Source organism: Mauremys reevesii, linkage group 1 (assembly GCF_016161935.1).
Source record: "Mauremys reevesii isolate NIE-2019 linkage group 1, ASM1616193v1, whole genome shotgun sequence".
In the NCBI taxonomy this organism is placed as follows: Eukaryota; Metazoa; Chordata; order Testudines; family Geoemydidae; genus Mauremys; species Mauremys reevesii.
Window position 1 is genome coordinate 251430317 of NC_052623.1, and position 20225 is coordinate 251450541.

Genomic DNA, 20225 nt, shown 5'->3' on the forward strand with positions numbered 1-20225 from the left:
CCCAAAACTAATGAATAAATTAAGTCTCATTTATTGTCTGAGGGAAGTAGATACCTTCCTTAACCTGAAATATAAAAGTTAACCCCTCCATTTATCAATGTCAGGTAGACTCATTTAAAAAAAAAAAAAAGTACTGTTGATAAGTGGCTCCTTACTATCTACAACTAAATAAAGTCAGGCATCTCTGTCTTTACTTAAATGTAACTCATTTAGGGCTATCCCAGTACTGTTCAGTTGAAGAGGGAGACTGAAGAATCCCAGAAGAGTCCACTCCCAAAACTAAGAATAGTATAGTGACACACACTCAGAATCTGAAAGGGAGGAGGCAGGGAAGGAGTTTAAGTTATTTAACAGCAACCTCTCTGGCTGCTTTAGAAATGGCATCAATGGCTTCTCATCCTCCAACAGCCCACAGGAGGTGGTCACTATGAGGACTTATGACTCGAAAACAGAGGATTTTCTGAGGAATTATGGGAGGTGGAATTCACAGTTCTAAGAGGTCCTACTTCACCCCCAAAAAACAAACAAAAAAAACTGTGTTATTGAGTCTTGCCAGTAACAAAAGCTGCTCATTAGTTTTATTTCATCAAAACAGTTCTGCAACTGTCCAACATTTTCTCCAATTTTATTAAAGCAATGCCTACAATCCTAGAAAGTGACTCCTTAGCTACTAACCTTAGAGCTTGATTACTTACAGCTGTTGCATTGAATATTTACATTTGCAACAATTGACATATTTCCATCCCATCCTAATGATGTGAGTAGGACTATTCAAAATAGCAAAATACAGCTACTTCCACACAACTCAGGGAAGAGGAAAGGGAAATTGCTGAGTCTGACTGCCATTGACCTCTCCCTACCTCCCCCTGCCCCCCCAAAAAAGAGAGAACATTCAGTTATTGCTTATGTTTTGGTCATCTGAGAAGTAAGAGAAGGCAGATCTGAAATATAATATCCTTTCGGCTACAGTCCGATCTAGTACTGGGTTTCCCCCCTTCCTGGAAAAAAAATGTGAGGAGGTGGGAGAAGCAAGGATAAGAAGTAGATTATTGGGAAAAGAAGCGGTCTACTGAAACACACCTATGGATTAGATTACCAGCTGGAAGTCCTAAATTTGGAAGCAGATAGATCTAAGTGTCAAGATATCTATACAGGTTTGAACTGTAGTCACAACTTCTGTGACTAACACAATTCCATGGCTGCAGAATCCACTTTCTTCCACAGAATGATAGGTCACCACAGGAAAAAAAATATTCCCTGATCTGCCAAGTGGCTTGTAAAGGGACTAAATGCAGATTCATGATGGGCAGGCTTGGGGACAAAGCACTATTTCAGGCAACACTCAGATACCTTTCCTTGCTCACACTTTTGATGGAGGCAAGCAGCATGTTGCATGAAATAGGTGAAAAACCAGAAGAGACATCTACCCAGGAGAAAGATGCAGGAGAGGAGTATATGCTACACCTACAGGCCAACATTACCCCCATTCTCACCACAGAAAGTAAGGAGGGGATTCATGCAAGAGAAGAAAAAAAAATTCTGCACATTTAAAATAAAATAATTCATTTAACTCCCTCCCCCAAAAACACAAGCTGAACTCCCACACTTTCAGATGCCATTCCCATCCCAAGTGATAAAAAGCCCTACACGACCACCAATCCAGCAGATTTAAGGGTTTGCATATCTGCAAGAGACAAAAGCCACACATTTAGTTCCCTCCCCGATTTCTAAATCCTCCTTGTCCACTGTGACTGCCCTCCACAATGCAGTTACGCATTGTTTAAGCTTCAACAGGAATTTGGCACTAAGTTAGAAAAAGTTGAACAGGATGTTACTTATTTTCAACAATAAGTTTTTGAAAGCATAACAAGGTTACTATTGTAATTTGGTATTTAATTTGAGAAACTTTACTATTAACTGGCCTGAGTCTGAGTGTGTGTGAGATACATATATAAATTGCGAGTTTTATTGCCCAAATAACTACAGAATAGTTATCTACTGCAGTTTTACAAGTTGAAATTAAAGTTCCCCAGCTAAGTAATTCCACTGCTTTGCAGAATTTGTCACTGGTCACCAAAGAATATAGGTCCAAACAGGGCCCTGGCTAGATTAGAGAATTCTCCCATCGACCTAGCTACTGCCTCTAGGGGAAATGGATTACTTAAGCCGATAGGGGAACCTCTCCCAATCGACATAAGTACTGTCTTCACTGAAGCACTGACCCAATGCAGCTGCACTGCTGTAGCATTTTAAGTGTAGATAAGCCCTTAAAGAAGGGAAGCATGGAGTGTGGTAACCTATTAGGACCAACCAGGTATCTTGCCAAATCTTCAACCCAGAATATGTAAGGTTGGATTAAAATTCAGCAACACTGTAATGGTTAATCAGTGTCTTAAGTGGTCACTAGATCGCAACTGTTTTGTCCCAAGGTGTCACAAGAGAAAAGGGACAGATCAAGTACCATTATTTGGCTGGAGGAAATACAATGCATGATTGTAAAAGTCTCCCCATTTTTCCACTTCACCCAAATGCGGGGGAGCAATGTTAAGTAGTTTAATTGTAACTTCAAGACAGTTTCTAACTAACACTTTTGTCCTTCATCAATGAACCCAATGTGTTCTCTTTAGATGTTTCAGAGATGTCAAAACCACCATGGAGTTTTTTACGAATTTTCTAGTCATTCAGCACTAACCAATACATGGATATTGCTGCAAGACTAAGTGGTTCATTTTCTCCCCCAATTAAATAAACTGCTTCATAGACAGCTAATTATAATTGCTTTAAATCTCACCTTGTGCAAAAGATGAGCCAGGCAGCTCACTCTGTAATACGTGGTCAGAGGCAACACACATTACCAGGACAATCCAGTAAGTCACCAGATATTCTAATTAACTTTGCCTGACCCTGCTGACACACATTTTGGAAAATGTGAGTGCACGTATAACTACAGTGCTTCTCATGTTCAAAGTGTTTCAAAAATATTAAATCCACAATAGCCTAGTGAGAGTCAAATAAGCCCAATCCTGATTTTGTGTGTAAACGCAGGCATGACAAGGTTAAGTGACTTAATCAAAATCAGCGAGAGTCACTAGAGCTAGGAGCAGAATCTGAAATTGAAGTTTTAGTCTAGAAGTTTGAGCACAAATAGCAGATACTTATTTTTGTGCAGACTAGCACATCTGAACATTTACTAGCAGATTTATTCCATCCTGCTTCACACATTTTAAAGCTTCACAATTAAGTGTTAGGTTTTTGATTGTTTGTTTTTTGTTTTTAAGACAAGACCATATAAATTGTGGAACTATTGTTTGCAATTCTCCAACTTTCTATTTCAAATGCTTCATCAGCCCTCAGTGTTCCTTATGAGGAATTGCACAGTCAGCAGCACTGAGTCAGAACTAGTTTTATTTTCAGGTCTCTACTATCTGGACAGCAAACCTCACTTCCATTTTACACTTTGTAATAAAGGAGCTTCAACTGCTATGACTACCCAAGCCTAAGACAAAGTCTCAGGTTGGAAAGATGTGATTTTTTTTGGATGATATGTTTCCCTAGTTTTAATGAAACATTGGCTATAAGATTGGACATTTGTCCTACTTCAAGCAAGTGCCACCACATGCATTTTTTAGAGGCTTTAATAAGTCATTTTGCCAGTCAAATTGAGAGTGCAGCAAGAGAACCAGTTCTCTTTTCTTCCCACTCAGTATTTTAAATATTGTCTACACCTGGTCCATGACAGGCACTTTATATTCCTTCCTGTCTGTCTTTATATATGTTGGTAAAGTATTACAGCACACTTCTCTTAACTATAGAACCTGCTTGGCACTTTGAGGGTTACTAAACTTGGAGGAGTGGTAGATACGCTGGAGGGTAGGGATAGGATACAGAGGGACCTAGATAAATTAGAGGACTAGGCCAAATGAAACCTGATGAGGTTCAACAAGGACAAGTGCAGAGTCCTGCACTTAGGACGGAAGAATCCCATTCGCTGTTACAAACTAGGGACCGAATGTCTAGGAAGCAGTTCTGCAGAAGAGGACCTAGGGGTTACAGTGGACAAGAAGCTGGATATGAATCAACAGCGTCCCCTTGTTGCCAAGAAGGCTAACAGCATTTTGGGCTGTATAAGTAGGGGCATTGCCAGCAGATCGAGGGATGTGATCATTCCCCTCTATTCGACATTGGTGAGGCTTCATCTGGAGTACTGTGTCCAGTTTTGGGCCCCACACTACAAGAAGGATGTGGAAAAACTGAAAAAAGTCCAGCGGAGGGCAACAAAAATTATTAGGGGGCTGGAGCAAATGACCTATGAGGAGAGGCTGAGGGAACTGGGCTTGTTTAGTCTGCAGAAGAGAAGAATGAGGGGGGATTTGATAGCTGCTTTCAACTACCTGAAAGGGGGTTCCAAAAAGAATGGATCTAGACTGTTCAGTGGTAGCAGATGACAGAACAAGGAGTAATGGTCTCAAGTTGCAGTGGGGGAGGTTTAGGTTGGATATTAGGAAAAACTTTCACTCAGAGTGGTGAAGCACTGGAATGGGTTACCTAGGGAGGTGGTGGACTCTCCTTCCTTAGAGGTTTTTAAGGTCAGGCTTGACAAAGCCCTTGCTAGGATGATTTAGTTGGGTTTGGTCCTGCTTTGAGCAGGGGGTTGGACTAGATGACCTCCTGAGGTCCCTTCCAACCCTGATATTCTATGATTCTAATCTGGTAGAGGTACCAAAAAAGCAGATAGCTGTACTTTTTTTTTTTTTGTAATAAACGTTGCTGTACTCAAATAAGGTTGAAAGCATCTTGACTTTGTAAGCAGTCTAAAAGACTATTTTAGCTCTTGTATACTAGAAACTAAGAAGCTTTGTGAAAAATGCAAATCACAGGCCATTACAATAGTGCCCACACATAAGGCATGGTCTACAAACAGTAAGTTACAATTTAAGGCCCTTGGAAGAAGCTTCTGAAGACCAGCAGACTGAAAACTCACCAAATAGACAATAAAGGAAGTCATCTGTCATACCAAGTCATTAAGTTTTGCCCTGTCCAAGACAATATGAAAGTGACTTAGAGCTTGTCTACACCGTGCTTTCATCCACACTAAAGGAGTGCAAGTTCAGTGCTCACTGGAGTGTCATGCACTAACAGGCACATGTGGACCCTGCTGGAAAGCATGAAGAGTTCCCTTGTGCTCGTTAATGTAGTCTCAAAATGAGCACTTCTGCTAGAAGATTCCCCTCTGCATTTTCAACATTAATTTCAACAGCTCTTAAAGCTTCAGGCAACAACTGATGTTTTAAACACCATGTAGCATAGAACAGCCCAGAGCCAGTCCACATAACAAAGGGCAACACCAACCCAGAGCCCTTTCTACCCTGGAATCAACAATGGGGACCACCAATTTACATCTGAGCCATGTAAGCACAGAAGTTTTACTGCAGACAAGTCCTAGAATGCGTTTGTACTCCAGAACCAGGCCTTTCACCACTCCTGCTCTAGAAAACATTCCCTAGTAGTGTATTTTTTTCTGATGAAGGGGACTATAGTGTTGTGTATGTCTCCAGGGCACAAGCCTGGACAGATGATATGGAGGCCCTGAGTTGCCCATGCATCAGAACCCCCCCCTCTGGATGTCACCAGTAAAATCCAGTGGAGAGGAACCACCAATACATCTACTACCTGATCTGCTACAGGAGTTGCCAGAAAGATACTAAATGTTAGTACCTGACTGCCTTAGGGGCTCCATTCCAGATTTTCTGTCTGAGTTTACTCTCATAGCCTTACATTCTCCCAAGTTCACCCGTAAGGCAGTGGGGCTTTTCTGTCAGGAGTTGCTCCCTTAGCCTGTTAAGTATCAGAGGGGTAGCCGTGTTAGTCTGGATCTGTAAAAGCAGCAAAGAGTCCTGTGGCACCTTATAGACTAACAGACGTTTTGGAGCACGAGCTTTCGTGGGTGAATACCCACTTCGTCGGATGCACATGCATCCAATATGCATCCGACGAAGTGGGTATTCACCCACGAAAGCTCGTGCTCCAAAACGTCTGTTAGTCTATAAGGTGCCACAGGACTCTTTGCTGCCTTAGCCTGTTGTGCATCTGAACAGCAAAATCTCATCCTAAAATTTGAATTGGCCTGTAGTTGCCATCAAGATGAAAAATGCAAGTGTCCACTGTAAAATTTTCAGATGCAAACATTTTAGAAAGGGCCAAGCCGTTTTCAGATTAGCAGCTGAATCAATATGCATGTGAAGGATGTTTGTGGTTTTTTCACTAAAAAAGAAGGCGCGAAGAGGAAACTAGAGCTCACTCTGCCATCAGCTACTTTAATTTTTGCTGTTAAGTTTCCAGCACACTACATGCTTCTGGTAAATCTGACAACTCACTAAACCAGTGAATTGTATATTGTTTTCTGCATGTGACCAACATGAGGTTTCCTCCAAAGAGCACTCTTCACACAACAGCTCCCTACTTGCCTAGATCCCAAGTGCAATACTGAAGTGAAAAATATTGCTGGAAGCTCAACATAGGAGACTTCTAACAAATTCAGTCAGTTTTCCCACCAGTATTTCTGAGATAGTTAACCTACAGTGAGACAGAACCAGGTCTGCATTCAGTAAGTCTCAACTGCTCCCTCCAACTCAAGTTCGAAATCATTTCTCATGGTTCCTTCCCCTGCCTAAAAGTATCTTATGTTGAGTGGGTCCAAGCCAGCTAAAAACAGCTAAGAATATAGAACAAATCATTTCAGCATAGAGTACTTACAGGATTTCAGAAGCTAATGCTTCCCATATATGCATAACTCTTGATAAAACAGGTTTATTCAGAAAAAAAAATTGCTGTTATCCCAAGGAAACTGGGCAGCATCTTGAAGTTACATTGTAAACAGTTGACAGAGGGGAGAGAAAACTAAAAATATATCAAGGCTTTAAGAAATAAAGCCTCATAAAAGCTCATCTGGAGAATACAGAAACGCTGACATTCTGTAACATTTAACCAAATCCTAGCAGTAACACAGAAGCTGCTATTAACAGATGCACGTTACATAAGCGTACGCAGATGTTTAAATCCTTAAAATAATCGCCTGGATTTCATCTTTTAATAGCAATATTTATATGTTCTAGTTTGTGTCAGTCATCTTAACAAGGACAGAAATAGTCAATGTTTTCATATTGTTCAAGATACATATGTTGGAGTCCAAGCAACTCACCAGGAAGAGTTAGTAAGGCAAAAATGATCCATCTCCCGTTAGGGCTGTTAACACCATAAAAGAGATCAGACAAGGAAAAAAAAAGCAGCATGGCTAACATTGATACCAACTCAGTAGACATTTAAATGGCTAAGCAAGGCTGTCTGGCCAGACCAGCTGCATTAACAATACCAGACTATGGTCATCTGTCACACATGGTATATTGTCGGTCATCCGAATGCATCCCATCACAACTATTCTACCTAACTTATGTCAAAGCACTCAAAGACCAAGGGTCCTGTGCCTCTACTGCCAATGAACACAGGCATACTACAGATTATGGGTATGTTTCACAGTCATTCACTGTGTGGGTTCAGGGGGAGAAAGAAGGCAGACAACTAAAAATGGAAAAAAGTACATCTAACTGGCAGGGAAAGAAGTAGATTAGACTCACAACCTATCTTCAGCTACTGGTGTAGCAAAAGTAGGGACTGGTACAGCCATTTAGATGAAGAGGGAGTTGAAAAGTCATGAGACAGAATCTCTCCTTTCTGTATCAGTGGCTTAAGGAGCCCTATTCTCCCATCATAGTCAATGGGAGTTATGCTGCAGTGGGAGAATAGGCACTCAATGTTTCACAGTCTGATGACTGCTCACTGACCTAGTTGAAATAAGTCGGTTGGTTCTTGAACTATTCCCATTAGACTTTGCACATCATAAATCAGCACAGATAAAACATTTTGTTGGCTGTCTCAACAGATATGCCAAGAATTGAAGAGGCTTGGTGGGCCTTCCACCTCATTTTAGTCTTACTGGTAGGATAAAAGGAACAAGCTTGTACTGATGCTGCCTATCCTGTGAATCACTAGATGGCTCTAGTATCCCAAGTTCAGGCATTTAAAACAGCACTGAACAAGCAGAAGAGGGCACCATATCTCCTTCTGCACTGAAAGTATTACTAGCTTTTTCCCCCACAACAATTCCTTCCTCCCAGCATAAGCCTGCTAAAATACCAGGTCCTCTTATGTGTCACTCAGCAGTACCTAGTCATTTTAACCAAGAGATGGGCTTCAAAATAAGGATATATGTTCTGCAGCCTGATACATTTCTACTTTTCAGGTAAGCTCAGACATCAATGCAAGCTTCAGCTCAGACTTGAAATTTTAAGTTACAGACTTGACTTACAAATGAAACTCTAATAAGAACTCTCCAACCTCCACCACAATATTGTCAAAGTTTTCTTCTACTGAAAAATCCTTGATCACTTTTTTTTTTAATCCAAGTATTTTAAGAGCATTTTCTAAGAAACCTTGAAAATAATGCAGTCTGGAGCGAGCCAGAGATTTTTAGCTAGCTGCCGAATGTTTCTTTAACAGCATGCCCACTCTATTGTGAATGAAAAATCCCATGAATGTGAACCTTTTCTTGCACCCAAGAGCATGCATCTCAACAATCCTGGGCAAAACAACTTGGAACGCCTTAAAACCACTGGGTGGGACACTAGGCTAAGGGTTAGATCGGATAACAATGTAAAAAAGTGCACAAGGATGGTGGACGACCCCATTTGGATTGTCCTAGTCATCCTCCTCTTCCTCTCAGTCACCCCTAGCCAGTCTGATAATGACTTATTTGAGGAAGGGTGAATCTAGGCACTCTGTGGTGCATCTTCACATGATCATGCTGCATTCGTAAGTGCGGCACACTCTTATATGCATTCAAGTTTATGAAAAGACATTTAAACTTTAGTGGGTATATTACCTCCATCGTAAGGTTTTTCAGAATTTTTCTATAGTTGATTAAGCAACTGTCTCCAGTCATACATGATTGCCAAACAAACCATCTAGTGCTTTAATGCTACTACTTTTTTGACAGTGAACCTCATTAATTTTGTATCCATCCAGTTAAAACTACACAAGTAATACTAGGTAGGCACAGTAACATAGGACTTGCCATACTAGATCAGACTCAAAGTCAATCTACGTCCAGTATCCTGTTTCTGATTATGACCCATACCAGGTGCTTCAGATGAAGGTGAAAGAAACCCACAGTATGCAGATGTGAGATCATCTACCCCCTACATAGATCTCATCCCCATCTCTAGTAGTTAGAGACTGGCTTAAACATAAAGCATGAGATTTAATATAATCAATAGCAAATTTTGGAAACGATAATTCTGATATCCAGAATAGCTCCTTGGTTTGGAGCAACATACTTGTCCCCTGTAGTAGCCCGTCTCCCATATGGAGACACCTCAAATTGTGTTCTTGTACATGGGAAAAGAACTGCCTTCTTCCAAATTAGATTGGGAATTTGACAAAGATGCTTTGCTGCCCCAGAACTTTTCAATGCCATCATAGACTATGCACTTGACCAGACACTATGTAAATGCACTTTTGAAATATGCCTTGATAAGAACCTCACCAACACAACACGAGCTGTTGAATCAAGAGACAAGCTAGTTGCAGCATTTAAAGTCCTGGGAAAGCTCAGTGGCAAAAGTCAGCCTGAAAATTAATTGGGGTAAAAGCAAAATTCTTCCAGTTGATTGCTCTGAACACTGAGTGCTCAAGCACCTTAATGGGCAGCCACCCAAGACTGTCAGTGATTTCACCAACCTTGCCTTTGGCGTCAGTAACATGGGAAGCATTGCAAAAGCAGAGTCACTAGTGGGGCACCTTATTAAGAGCATATTCTGGAAACTGACCACCCTGCTAAGTAGAGAGATGAGGCTAAGCATATACAATGCTTTGGTGGTCAGCACTCTGAAACATGAGACTGAAATATGGCCGCTCACTGTCATGATTGAAAAGAAGTTGGACACCATTCAAATAAATCTCCAAATAATCAAAAGCCTCAAGCGAGACAAATTCAAGTTGAATGAAGAGATCTGTTTCCTAACTAACCAGGTCCTGCTTTCTCAAATGGTCGCCCAACGCACTTTCAGGTAGTATGGTCATCTGCTCTGAATGCCTACCAACTTCTCTCCAAGAATCATCTTCTACTATGACACAATGAAAGCAGATGGAAAACACACCCTGGAAGACCTAAAACCCATCCCTTACTGGCATCCTACCCTGTAATCCACCAAATCTGGCTCAGGACAGAATGTCACAGAGACTCATAATGCATTCAGTGACCCTAAACTGTCCAAGCAACAGCGTGAGAAACCAACCAGTCTGCACAGACTGGCATATTAAAGCCTGAAAGCTACATTTTACATTCCACTTATTTGTACGTGTTAACAGACTTCATCTTTGTATTAAGAGTTTGAGCTAAATTAAAAATTAGACTGTCAAAATTACCACTTAAGAATTAAACCTACCTCGTACCCAGCCAACTTCTCATAGCCTATTTAAATATTTATATAAGGGTACATTTTACCCTTAAATAGAGGGTTCCTTATTTACATTTTTCTATCACAGCCAGAATGTTCCTTCAGTGAAATTTGTGTATGAAAACACGTTTTGTACATCACTGCTTCCTGTAGTAAAATTCAAGGGCTGCATGCTTTATCATTTCTCCCCCCTGCAGTTTATTTTAGAGTAATGCCATTTGCATGTAAACAGCAATGCAGTTATGTTTGTATTCAACTGCTTTACCATCAATGCTAGGAAAGCAAGGACACCTATCACTAGGGGTGGTTGATCCCAAACCTAAATGTAGTGGATTTGAGTGTGTAGTCTAACTGGAATTTATAGTTCTACAACATAGGCCTGTACATCAGAGCTGAGCTAACAATGAGAATTAGCGATAGCTACAAATTCAGATTAACTTCATTTTCAGCTTTTACTCATTTAAACAAAACTATCAGAACACACTACTACACCAGCATTGCTCCAGCTAATATTACTTTCACTAGCACCTTGGAAGCATTTCCACAACCAACTTAAAATAACTTTCACATGGTGGCTCCTGTATCACCCTTTCCCCATTAAAGGGAAGACCCTTTCCATCTTAAAGGTAATTCTTCAAATTCCTCACACACATCAAGAAAGGAGGGATTAATTATTTTAAGAGCAGGCTGAACACCCACTGCACTTTCATGTTTAAAAAATACACAGTATTAGTGCTCCTTCACAAGTGATAAATTCCCATAGCAATCCAACATCTCTCAGAAGATTCTCAGTTCAAACCAGTTATTCCGCAGGTCAGTGTTATTTGATGAACCTAAGTAGACTACACAATCCCACTCAAAACTGACTCAATGAGAGGAAAGGAGGGATTTACCTGGAGGTTCACAGACCACACCTAAGACTCACATGAATAATCAACTGGAACTGTGACTTCCTCTGACCTACAGTTACTCAATAATACAGGGTTATTGAGTTTAATGTAACAAGAATAAGGCATCATGTATTCCTAATAGCAATGCTACTGAACCAAAAGAGGCAGTTAAGAATTGTTTTTCATTTTTGAACAATCAGATTAACCAGCTATGTTAAGAGTTACACACAGCTATTTTCTCTTCTTTGAATTACTGCCATTCCATTCACAAGGAGATATTCAACTGATTTTGTCCTTGCCATCTACATCATGAAGCCTATGAGTGCTGACCCTAACCTCTTTCTAGATGCAATTATGACACGTCCAATTATGACAATGGAAGATGCACTTCAATGCATGTAACCAGTGGAAGGAGAATAACAGAAATGAGAACCAAAGCATTTGGAGCGAAGCCAAAATATCCTACAAGGCTGCTTACTGGGGTTCCATTGAATCACTCCCAGAGCCCCAAAATCCTCAATATCATTGATTCCTCCAAATCACAGATTTCTCTTTCCTTATACAGGGAAGGTGGGAAACAGAAATTTCACCCAGGTTTCCTATCTGGCAAAAGGGAGGACTGCCATTAAGCTACACACCTGTAGCCTTTGGAGAACCAAAAATGTGTTTACTTTTCCATTTATGCTACTATTCTCAGCCTGACAAACACAAGGGGCACCACCATGCAGTCATCCAGGCTTCTGAAAGACATGGTGTGAGATTTTCCAAAGTGACTTGGGAAAAGTCATTTTTCAAAGTGGATTTAAATACCTGTTTTTTGAAAAAGAAGAGACACTCCCGAAAATATTACCTTGATCTCCCTACCGGGTTCCTAGCTTAGAGTCAAAGACAGCTGTGTCATCCAGTTAGAAACCCCACAGTTAAAACAGACATTCTATTGCCAAGTCCATTCTAGACTTGCCTGCGTAATACACCAAATCCTTGAATGCTCTAGCAGGACTGTCCTCAGTGCTGTATAATTTGAACACTTCATGATCAAAAATATTTAACAATTTTGATAAACAGTAAAAAGATTGGCATTTTAGCCTTTCCTATCAGCAAAGATGTTTCAGATAACTTAGGCATTAAATGTATACTCAAAAGACTATACGTTAAATACATATAGAAGTTTTGGTAGGCTTCCATGCACTGCATTTGCAGTCCCCCCCCCCATATCACATATCTTGCAAGTAAGAACTGTGGTGTTTTATCATTCTGTCATCTTTTCCAATAGCATGATACCGTGTACGTATCAAGTTTTACTTACACCAGGTTAGGCTGCTGTATCAGGCAAATGAGCCTTAGCCAGAAAACGGTGTCTGCGGCTACACACTATGCTTAAGTAAATTCTTATAAAGTTCAGATATGACTTATTGTGGTAGCACTGGATACAAAAAAAATTCCTGAACTAAAGGGACACCTGCCATGCTCATCACCTCCCCTATGTCTAGAATGCCCTTTCAGCTCCCAAATTACATAGCAGTGCTAGCGTTTGAGATCTAGGAATAAACTGAACATTTTGGACAGAGTTCTTTTCAAAAGGAAAAGTCAGATTTAATTGTTTGAATTTCTTCCCCTACCTTACTAGCTTCAACTATAGACAAGAGGTAGCTATTGTATTTTAAAAAATACTTTTCAAAGCACCAAAACTATGAAAAGGTTAAGCATAAATTGGTCACAAAGTCAAGACAGCCCTAAAAGAATCAGAGCTCATTTGTGCTCACAAAAGAAATTAATCCACCTCAGGTTGGCATGGAATTCACTAATTCCTCGTCTCTGCAACACTCCTTGCATCAGTAGATCATCCTTATAAAGTGTAAGTTCATCCTTGCAAAGCCATACAGTTGAGTCTGAGTGAAGTGAGCAGATCAAGAAAACGTCAATGTAAGTGACAGAACTGCAATGACATCCTCCTATAATTATTACTGAAGTAAATGTATAGCATCACTAAAGACCACTGGCTACAGGGTCCAGTCAAAACAACTGAAGGTAGTGAGGAATCAACACACTCATTTACCATGCATCACAGGCTCATTTCTGTAGTTGCTAGTTTATTTCTACCACCTGTAGGACAGTTCTCTATTCATGCCCTGTACCTTTGTCACTCACCCTGTGGAGTTATCACACAATTGGTACTTAAACTGCAAACTGTGAAATATTGTAATAATGTAATCTAACAACCCACTCCAGCAAAACCTAACTGGAATTCATCACCCTTTACTTACTCTATAAATATTTTCTTCCCTCTGTTTTACATTGTTATTACAACCATTATGTTATTTTTGAAGTGTCTGATAAAAGAATGTTTAACGGCAAAATCTTGGTTAAATCTGTTTTATAAAGAGACTTATATGTAAATAAAAAGGTATGTGATGTTTCTATTAGCTAATTTGTTCTTATAGTACCCCATAACCATTAGTACATCCTGACTGTCATGATAGCTGCTGAAGTTAGAAATTATCACTACCAAGCTGACAATCATTTCAGGTCAATAAACAATATCTGAATATTAAGATGAATCAGAGATGAACTCACAGAGCCTTTTAAACAGAGAATAAGATTAGGATTTCAAATCAAAATTACATCAGACTGCATAAAGAACATAGATAATGCACCACTCAGACTGTGCACTGAAAGTTTAAGTAGTGCCTAGCATCTGAACGGGCATCAACTATTAAACACAGACAGGACCAACGACAACAGTACCCTGACTGCACTGCTAGGTTTTAAGATTTATTTCAAAAAGAAAAGAAAAGAAAAAAAAAAGCTTGCAAAGCTATTACCACAAACCTGTTCGGTATGTGGTGATGCACAGCTACCCAGCACACTGGCAGAGAGTGTCATTTGCTTTCAAAATGCATGCTACAAATACAAGCTGAGGGTGGTCTCAGTCATTTTTCAGTTTGACTGTGAGAGTAGGTACGTTGCTCTGTGGAGGAGGAAGAATTTTGGCACATGAGATACTGCAGCCAGTCAGGAGAGAGCACTGAGATCATGCACTTGATCCCTCAGAAGCAATGGGGAAGATTACTTTCCACTGCTGCCTTTGTTCTGCCCCCTCCAATTTTTCAAGAGCAGAGATGCTCCATTCCCCTATTTCAGATATTTGTAACTGGTAGGCCAGGCTCTACCCTCCCCCTTAACCTTGTTGCACAGCAACCTACCTCTCATTTAGTTATACATGCTCCAACTCGCCATGGAGCTGAAGTTGCTGCTGTTGCCATCATGAGACTGGGTTTCGGCACAGCCTTAGCTTTGTCGAAGCAAAGAACTGGAAGGTACGGCAACATCTTTGTACCAGTTTAACCAGATAGTTACCTGGAAAAGTTGAATTTCAGCCTTTGCAATTTTACAAAAGGCAAGTATTTACTTTCCAGTGTATCAACAGGCAGCCATGGGACTTAGGCTGAGCTACTGGGGAGTCATAGTACATAACCTACTCAAGTTTAATTTTACATTGGTTTCCCTCTGTATTATGTGCACTTTGCTAGCATATTTCTTGAGTATCTCCTGTAAGATGCCGTTAGCCACACATGCAAGTGTTTCCCCTACCTTATACATTTTTTCTTGACATTAATGTCAAATGCCAATCTTTTGAAAAAAATTATCTTAGCTGGAGGTAGACTTGAACTAGATTTCAGTAAGTATGAATGCTAATTTTATAGCTTGAACCCCTTTATCCCTCAAGTAAAGGATTTTATGCAACTCTCCAAATTACCTTTAGAAGACATGAAGGCTAAGTGCTCCAGCAAACTCAGTGCAGTTACTGTTTCTGAAGTCTCAGTGCTTGGACAACCTCATAAGGGGGAAGAGACCTTTAGGGAATCAAACAGGCAGCCTAGCTCATGGGAGAAGTTGCTCCCTCCATTCAAGGAATGGCTGGCTGGGTGGCACCTAGGGAAAACTGTGTCACCCATCCCTGATGACAGTTGACCTGTCATCTGAGGATTCTGCCCTTCTCTTGAGGCTGCCAGCAGGGGAATGACTGTGTTTGGGGAATTTGCATCTCTTTTACCTGCAGTTCACACCAGGCAACTTCCACCGTAGTCTCCGTGTCCAATCCCTTGTAGACAGTTTTGAAGGAGCCTCTTCCAATCTCAATATCGAATTTGAGGAAGCGGCCGTCAAGGGAGAAGCCCACCGCCTTGGTCTCTAACTCCTCGATATCCTCTTGCTGTCGGTTCCGCCCCTCCTGGAGCTCCCTGCTGGCGGTGGCTGCACTGCCTGCCGTGTTGGTATGGGGTACGGGGGCAGCTTCCTCTGTCTCTGCTTTGGGCAGTAGGGGGGCGATGTCCTCTGCTGCAGGGGGCTCCTGAATGGGTTGTTCCTCGTGGGGAAGCGACAGAGACGGCTGCTGCAACAGCAGGGGGGCGTGGGTGACAGAGACACAGGGGGTCTGACTAGCAGGCTCAGGAGGGGAGCCCAGCAGCGGGGTGATACTCCCGGGAGTGGCGACGGCCGGGGGTGCTGCGGGCTGCAAGCTAGGCAGCTCCAGAGCAGTAGCATTGGAGTCGCAGATCACGCTACGGCGGAAGAAGCGGTGCTCGGTGGCTGCAGCCCCACGACTGTCCTTGTCCATGGTGTGACGGCGGCGCCGGTATTCCTCGCCCCGGCCCCCGCCTCCCACCTCGCCGCCTGCTCCTCCGGCCCCCGAGCCATCCTGGTCAGCGACGGCTCCTAGCTTCTCCCCCACGGAGCTGTCCGAGCTAGAGCCGTTCTTGGGAGGAGGCGGCGGGGGAGCCAGGAAGCGGGGGGCCGGGCTGCTGCTCTCTGCGGAGCCCTCCGACATGGTGCTGCGGGGCTCGGGGTAGCGCTGCTGAGAGGATGCGGGGTGGGAGGTGTCAGTGAGCGGGGAGCGCGTCCGGCTGCTGCTGCAACAGAGGAGGGTCCCAAGGGCTCCTCACAGCGGGGCTTGGCGGCGGCGGCTGCTGGGCCAGCGGCGGGGTGGGTCCCTGCTTAGCGTCCACATCCATCCTGCAGCGGGGAGCCGTGCAGCGGGGCCGACATGGAGCGACAGCAGTGGGGCCGGGACACGGGACTAGCGGGGAGAAGTCGAGAGGAGCCTGAGGAAGGTGCCGGGCCGGGAGAAGCCGCTGGCTGCCTGGAGCGGGCCAGACCAGCTGCTCTCTGAGAGGAAAAGCGACTGGCCCCCCGGGCTGGGGGTGGGGAGCGGGGCAGGCCCAGGCCGGGGGCGCAAGCCCCGCACTCCCCTGCCGCGAGAGGGGAGGGCAGGCCCGGCACGGCACGGCCCGGTCCCTCGGAGCCTGGGGGAGCTCTCGCCTCACACGGCGCCCATGGCGACCTCGGCCTCCTCCCGGTAGGAAGTAACCGCTCGCCGCGGGGCCGGCCCCCTCGCTGCCTGCCGGCGCCTCACGGGGAGCCGGAAACCCCCCTCGCGGGTCTCTCACCGGGGCCGCCCGCGAAGCCGCCTCCTCCGCAAGGCCCCGGCCGGGGAGCCCGGGTGTCTCCCTCGCGAGGGTAGGGGGGAGGAGCCGCTGCGCCCGGCCCGGCCCGGCTAATTCTCCGCGCTAAATGGCGACTAGCGCCCGAAACCGACAGACATAGACAGCCCCGTGGAGCACGCCCCCTCCTTCCACCCCGTTCTGCGCCTGCGCCGGAGCCCCGCGCTTCCTGGGAATGGTAGTTTTTTCATCCCTCCTCTGAGGGAACAGAAACGCTGTTAACCTACAACTCCCATCGCGCACTGCGCTGGCGCACGGCATCACGGGAGTTGTAGTTTTCTTCTTGCGGGCTACTTACAGCTCGAGCCTGGCTGCTCCTCACACAATACTGTGGTAGAAGCTGTGCTACTGGGGCAGGGCAGGAAAAGAGGGGAGGGAATCATTACATATGGATTAATTCTCGGAGAAGAAAGGAATCTGTCATCATACTCAGTCGACTCAGGGCTACAATGCAATATACATTATATGATGTAATAGATTGAATGCTACTGTTTTCACTCTCCGAGTTCTTTTTCAAAATCTAAAAGCAATTAAAATCTTTCCATGATTTGCTTTTATAAATTAAAAGAAAAATAGTTTTTATCTAACCAAAAAGGATTCAGGGATAGCTCCTCAGCTGGTGTGAATTGGCATAGCAATGCGGAACAGGCCCTTCAACTTGTAACCATTCCCACTCTGAAGCAGTTTCTCCAACCTACACATCACACAGCAAGCAACTAGTGCCTGAGACAGAAAATAAATATAAACAAAAGTGAAACTGACCAGTGTATTTTCATGTATATATGTTGAGCACAATGGAAAAGATAAACAAACAGTATAAATAGTGAAAGGTATGAGAGATTTTAAATTCAGTTTTCATAACAAGGTGTTACATGTAACCATGCAAGTAAAATATATTTTTAAATATAAGATTTTTAATCTGACTGTGGGCTCAATCCTGCAAAATGAGCAAAGCAATTATCCACAAAGCTGCATGCTGCAACGTCTCTGTTGTTCTATAAGGTGCCACAGGATTCTTTGTTGCTTTTACAAAGCATTTAGGCACATGCTTGATTTCAGCTATGAGGGCAGTTAACCATTAAACGCATCATTTGCTGGATCAGGGCCAAAGTGTTCAGCACCTTACAGGATCAAGCACTGAGTCCCTTAAAGGTGGTGTTTCAAGTTCCCCTCCTACAATGAATGATTTTTGCTGTATGTATTATCAGGCATTTGGCTTCATATTTTTAACCAGGCCTCTCTAGCAGGTCTCCCATTTTCCTTCCACAAAACCATAGGCACATATAATTGTGGAAGCTATGTTGCACCCACAATTACTTATTTGTTTGTTTGTTTGTTTGTTTTTTGTAGTCACAGTTTAGGTCACTTGGACTTGTGACCTAAACAGCAGGAGCAAATAACTGCTGTGCAAAAGTGTGCCCCCAATTATTTTGCAGTTCCTAAAAGGCCAGCATTCTTAAATCTGACCCTTAAAAATGATCATTAGTCTAACTGTCACAGTTTGACACTCAACTCCAGTTATTATAGTTTAAATGGGGAAGATATAACACTCAGAATAATAAGGAAGGCAACATGAACATTCACACAAATCAGGAACTTCCAGAGAGTAAGAGGCACTGGTAGAAACAACTCATGTGCTTTATTTATAAAGTATTCATCTTTTGTATAATGCACCAAGACCAAACATTTCTTCTTACACACAAGAGCAGTATATTAAAGTGAATGAGACTACTCTCATGAGTAAAGTAAAAGGGTTTGGACCCAAGTCTTTTATGCAACTGCATTTTTTAAATAACTGTAATAGAAATATTTTTGGAGATTTTTCTGTATAAACTATACATTTTATATTGGACAAATTAACACATATATTTCAAATACATCATTAAAAAAATTAAAACCAGCTAATATAGGAAATTGTGCATTACATCTCCCACAGAGAGGTCCCGATTCAGTCTACGTGCCTACACAGACTTTCAGGTGGTCCACAACACTGAACAATACATAACACTGAACTTGAGTGATTCTCTCACATACATATAGTCTTTATAGATGTTGATTGTAATACTGCACTACAAATGGAGCACCCATTATTTTCTGTATATCCATATACATATCTTATTAATAATAAAAATAATAATTAAAATACATAAATGATTAAATTCAACTCATTGCAGAGGGCCCATGTAAAGTCCTACTTGCACCACTTAGATCCTTATGAGTGGTGGGGCAGGATTTGCCTATAAGTATAGAAAGTGCTCCTTCTTTTGCAGTGTAATACGTGCAGCTCCACTGTGCAAAAGGGGGAATAGGATTGGGAAGGTCATACAGAGAGTTTGCAATCCCTTAACAGCATGGATACCAATCTGTGAGGGCTCCAGGTTCAGGTTTGTGTTTGGGAGCCTGGGACAGAGAGTGGACAAGGATGGAAGATCCACAGCTATACAGATCTTCTGGTTCTTTTCCTCTCCGGGAGGTAGGGTAAGGAGTAGGGTTGCAAGCTATTCCAGCTACTAGGCTGGAGCAGTGGCTGAAGAATGGTTTTGCTGCAGGTCTATGGCCTAGGAGGCAAGAATCCTTCTTTCTTGCCTTCCGAAAACATCCATAGCCCACAACCCAGTTATCCAGGCTGGGTGCTGAGGAAAAAAACATTGATCCTGATTTATCTTTACATTATTCCAGTTTTATGCCAGTGTAACTCTATGAACATAAAGCTGAAATAGCATTGGGATAAATCAAGCTTCTTGGTCTTAACATATGGTTTAAGTGGGGCTTACGTGTTGTGTAGGGCTTTGTCTGGGTTATATGTCACCGACAGTGATTAAATATATTTGCCCAGTGTTAGTTAAGTGAAACCCTTTAACAGAGAACTTTAAGCTTTGCAGGGTCTAAAAACAAAAGGGCCTGAGGCTGACACATCAGAAACTGGGAGCATTATGTAAATAAGCATGTCATCCCAAGGGTCTGATTCTGCAAACGCTTAAACTCATGAGCAATCCCATTAAAGTCAAACAGGGTTATTTACCTGAGTACAATATTTTCAGGGCTGACTCTCAAATTTCCTAACTCCTCTCACTAGCACCTCCGTTGGTGAGAGGTGGGTGCTCTGCCTCTGAAAGGCATAAAATGCCTCCTAGGCATTAAGTGACATGCGGGGACATGCCCCTTGCTATACATGATGTACAACAGATGTACTCAGTGCTTCCCCTCTTGCAGCACAACCATCCTGCAGAAGTACCTGCACTAACCTTGGCCCACAAACATCTTCTCTGTGGCTGCTAGCTCTGCCTACTGCCAGGAAATCAGAGGACAGGATGTGGTAGCAA

The 20225-nt window shown here is 42.7% G+C and overlaps 1 protein-coding gene across 7 annotated transcripts in view; it reads right to left on the reverse strand.

The window, feature by feature from the left end:
• The window catches only part of WNK1 (WNK lysine deficient protein kinase 1), a 182090-nt gene extending 165079 nt beyond the window's left edge, over positions 1-17011 (reverse strand). For 3 of the 7 annotated variants that reach the window (XM_039546936.1, XM_039546970.1, XM_039546951.1), the window contains exon 1: positions 15456-17009. In XM_039546936.1, the coding sequence (XP_039402870.1) occupies positions 15456-16229 (774 nt within the window). In that variant the 5' untranslated portion in view covers positions 16230-17009. Of the gene's footprint in view, positions 1-15455 lie in introns of all 7 variants that reach the window. The other 4 variants (XM_039546941.1, XM_039546930.1, XM_039546961.1 and 1 more) reach the window with 4 other exon arrangements.
• Positions 17012-20225: the final 3214 nt, after the last annotated feature.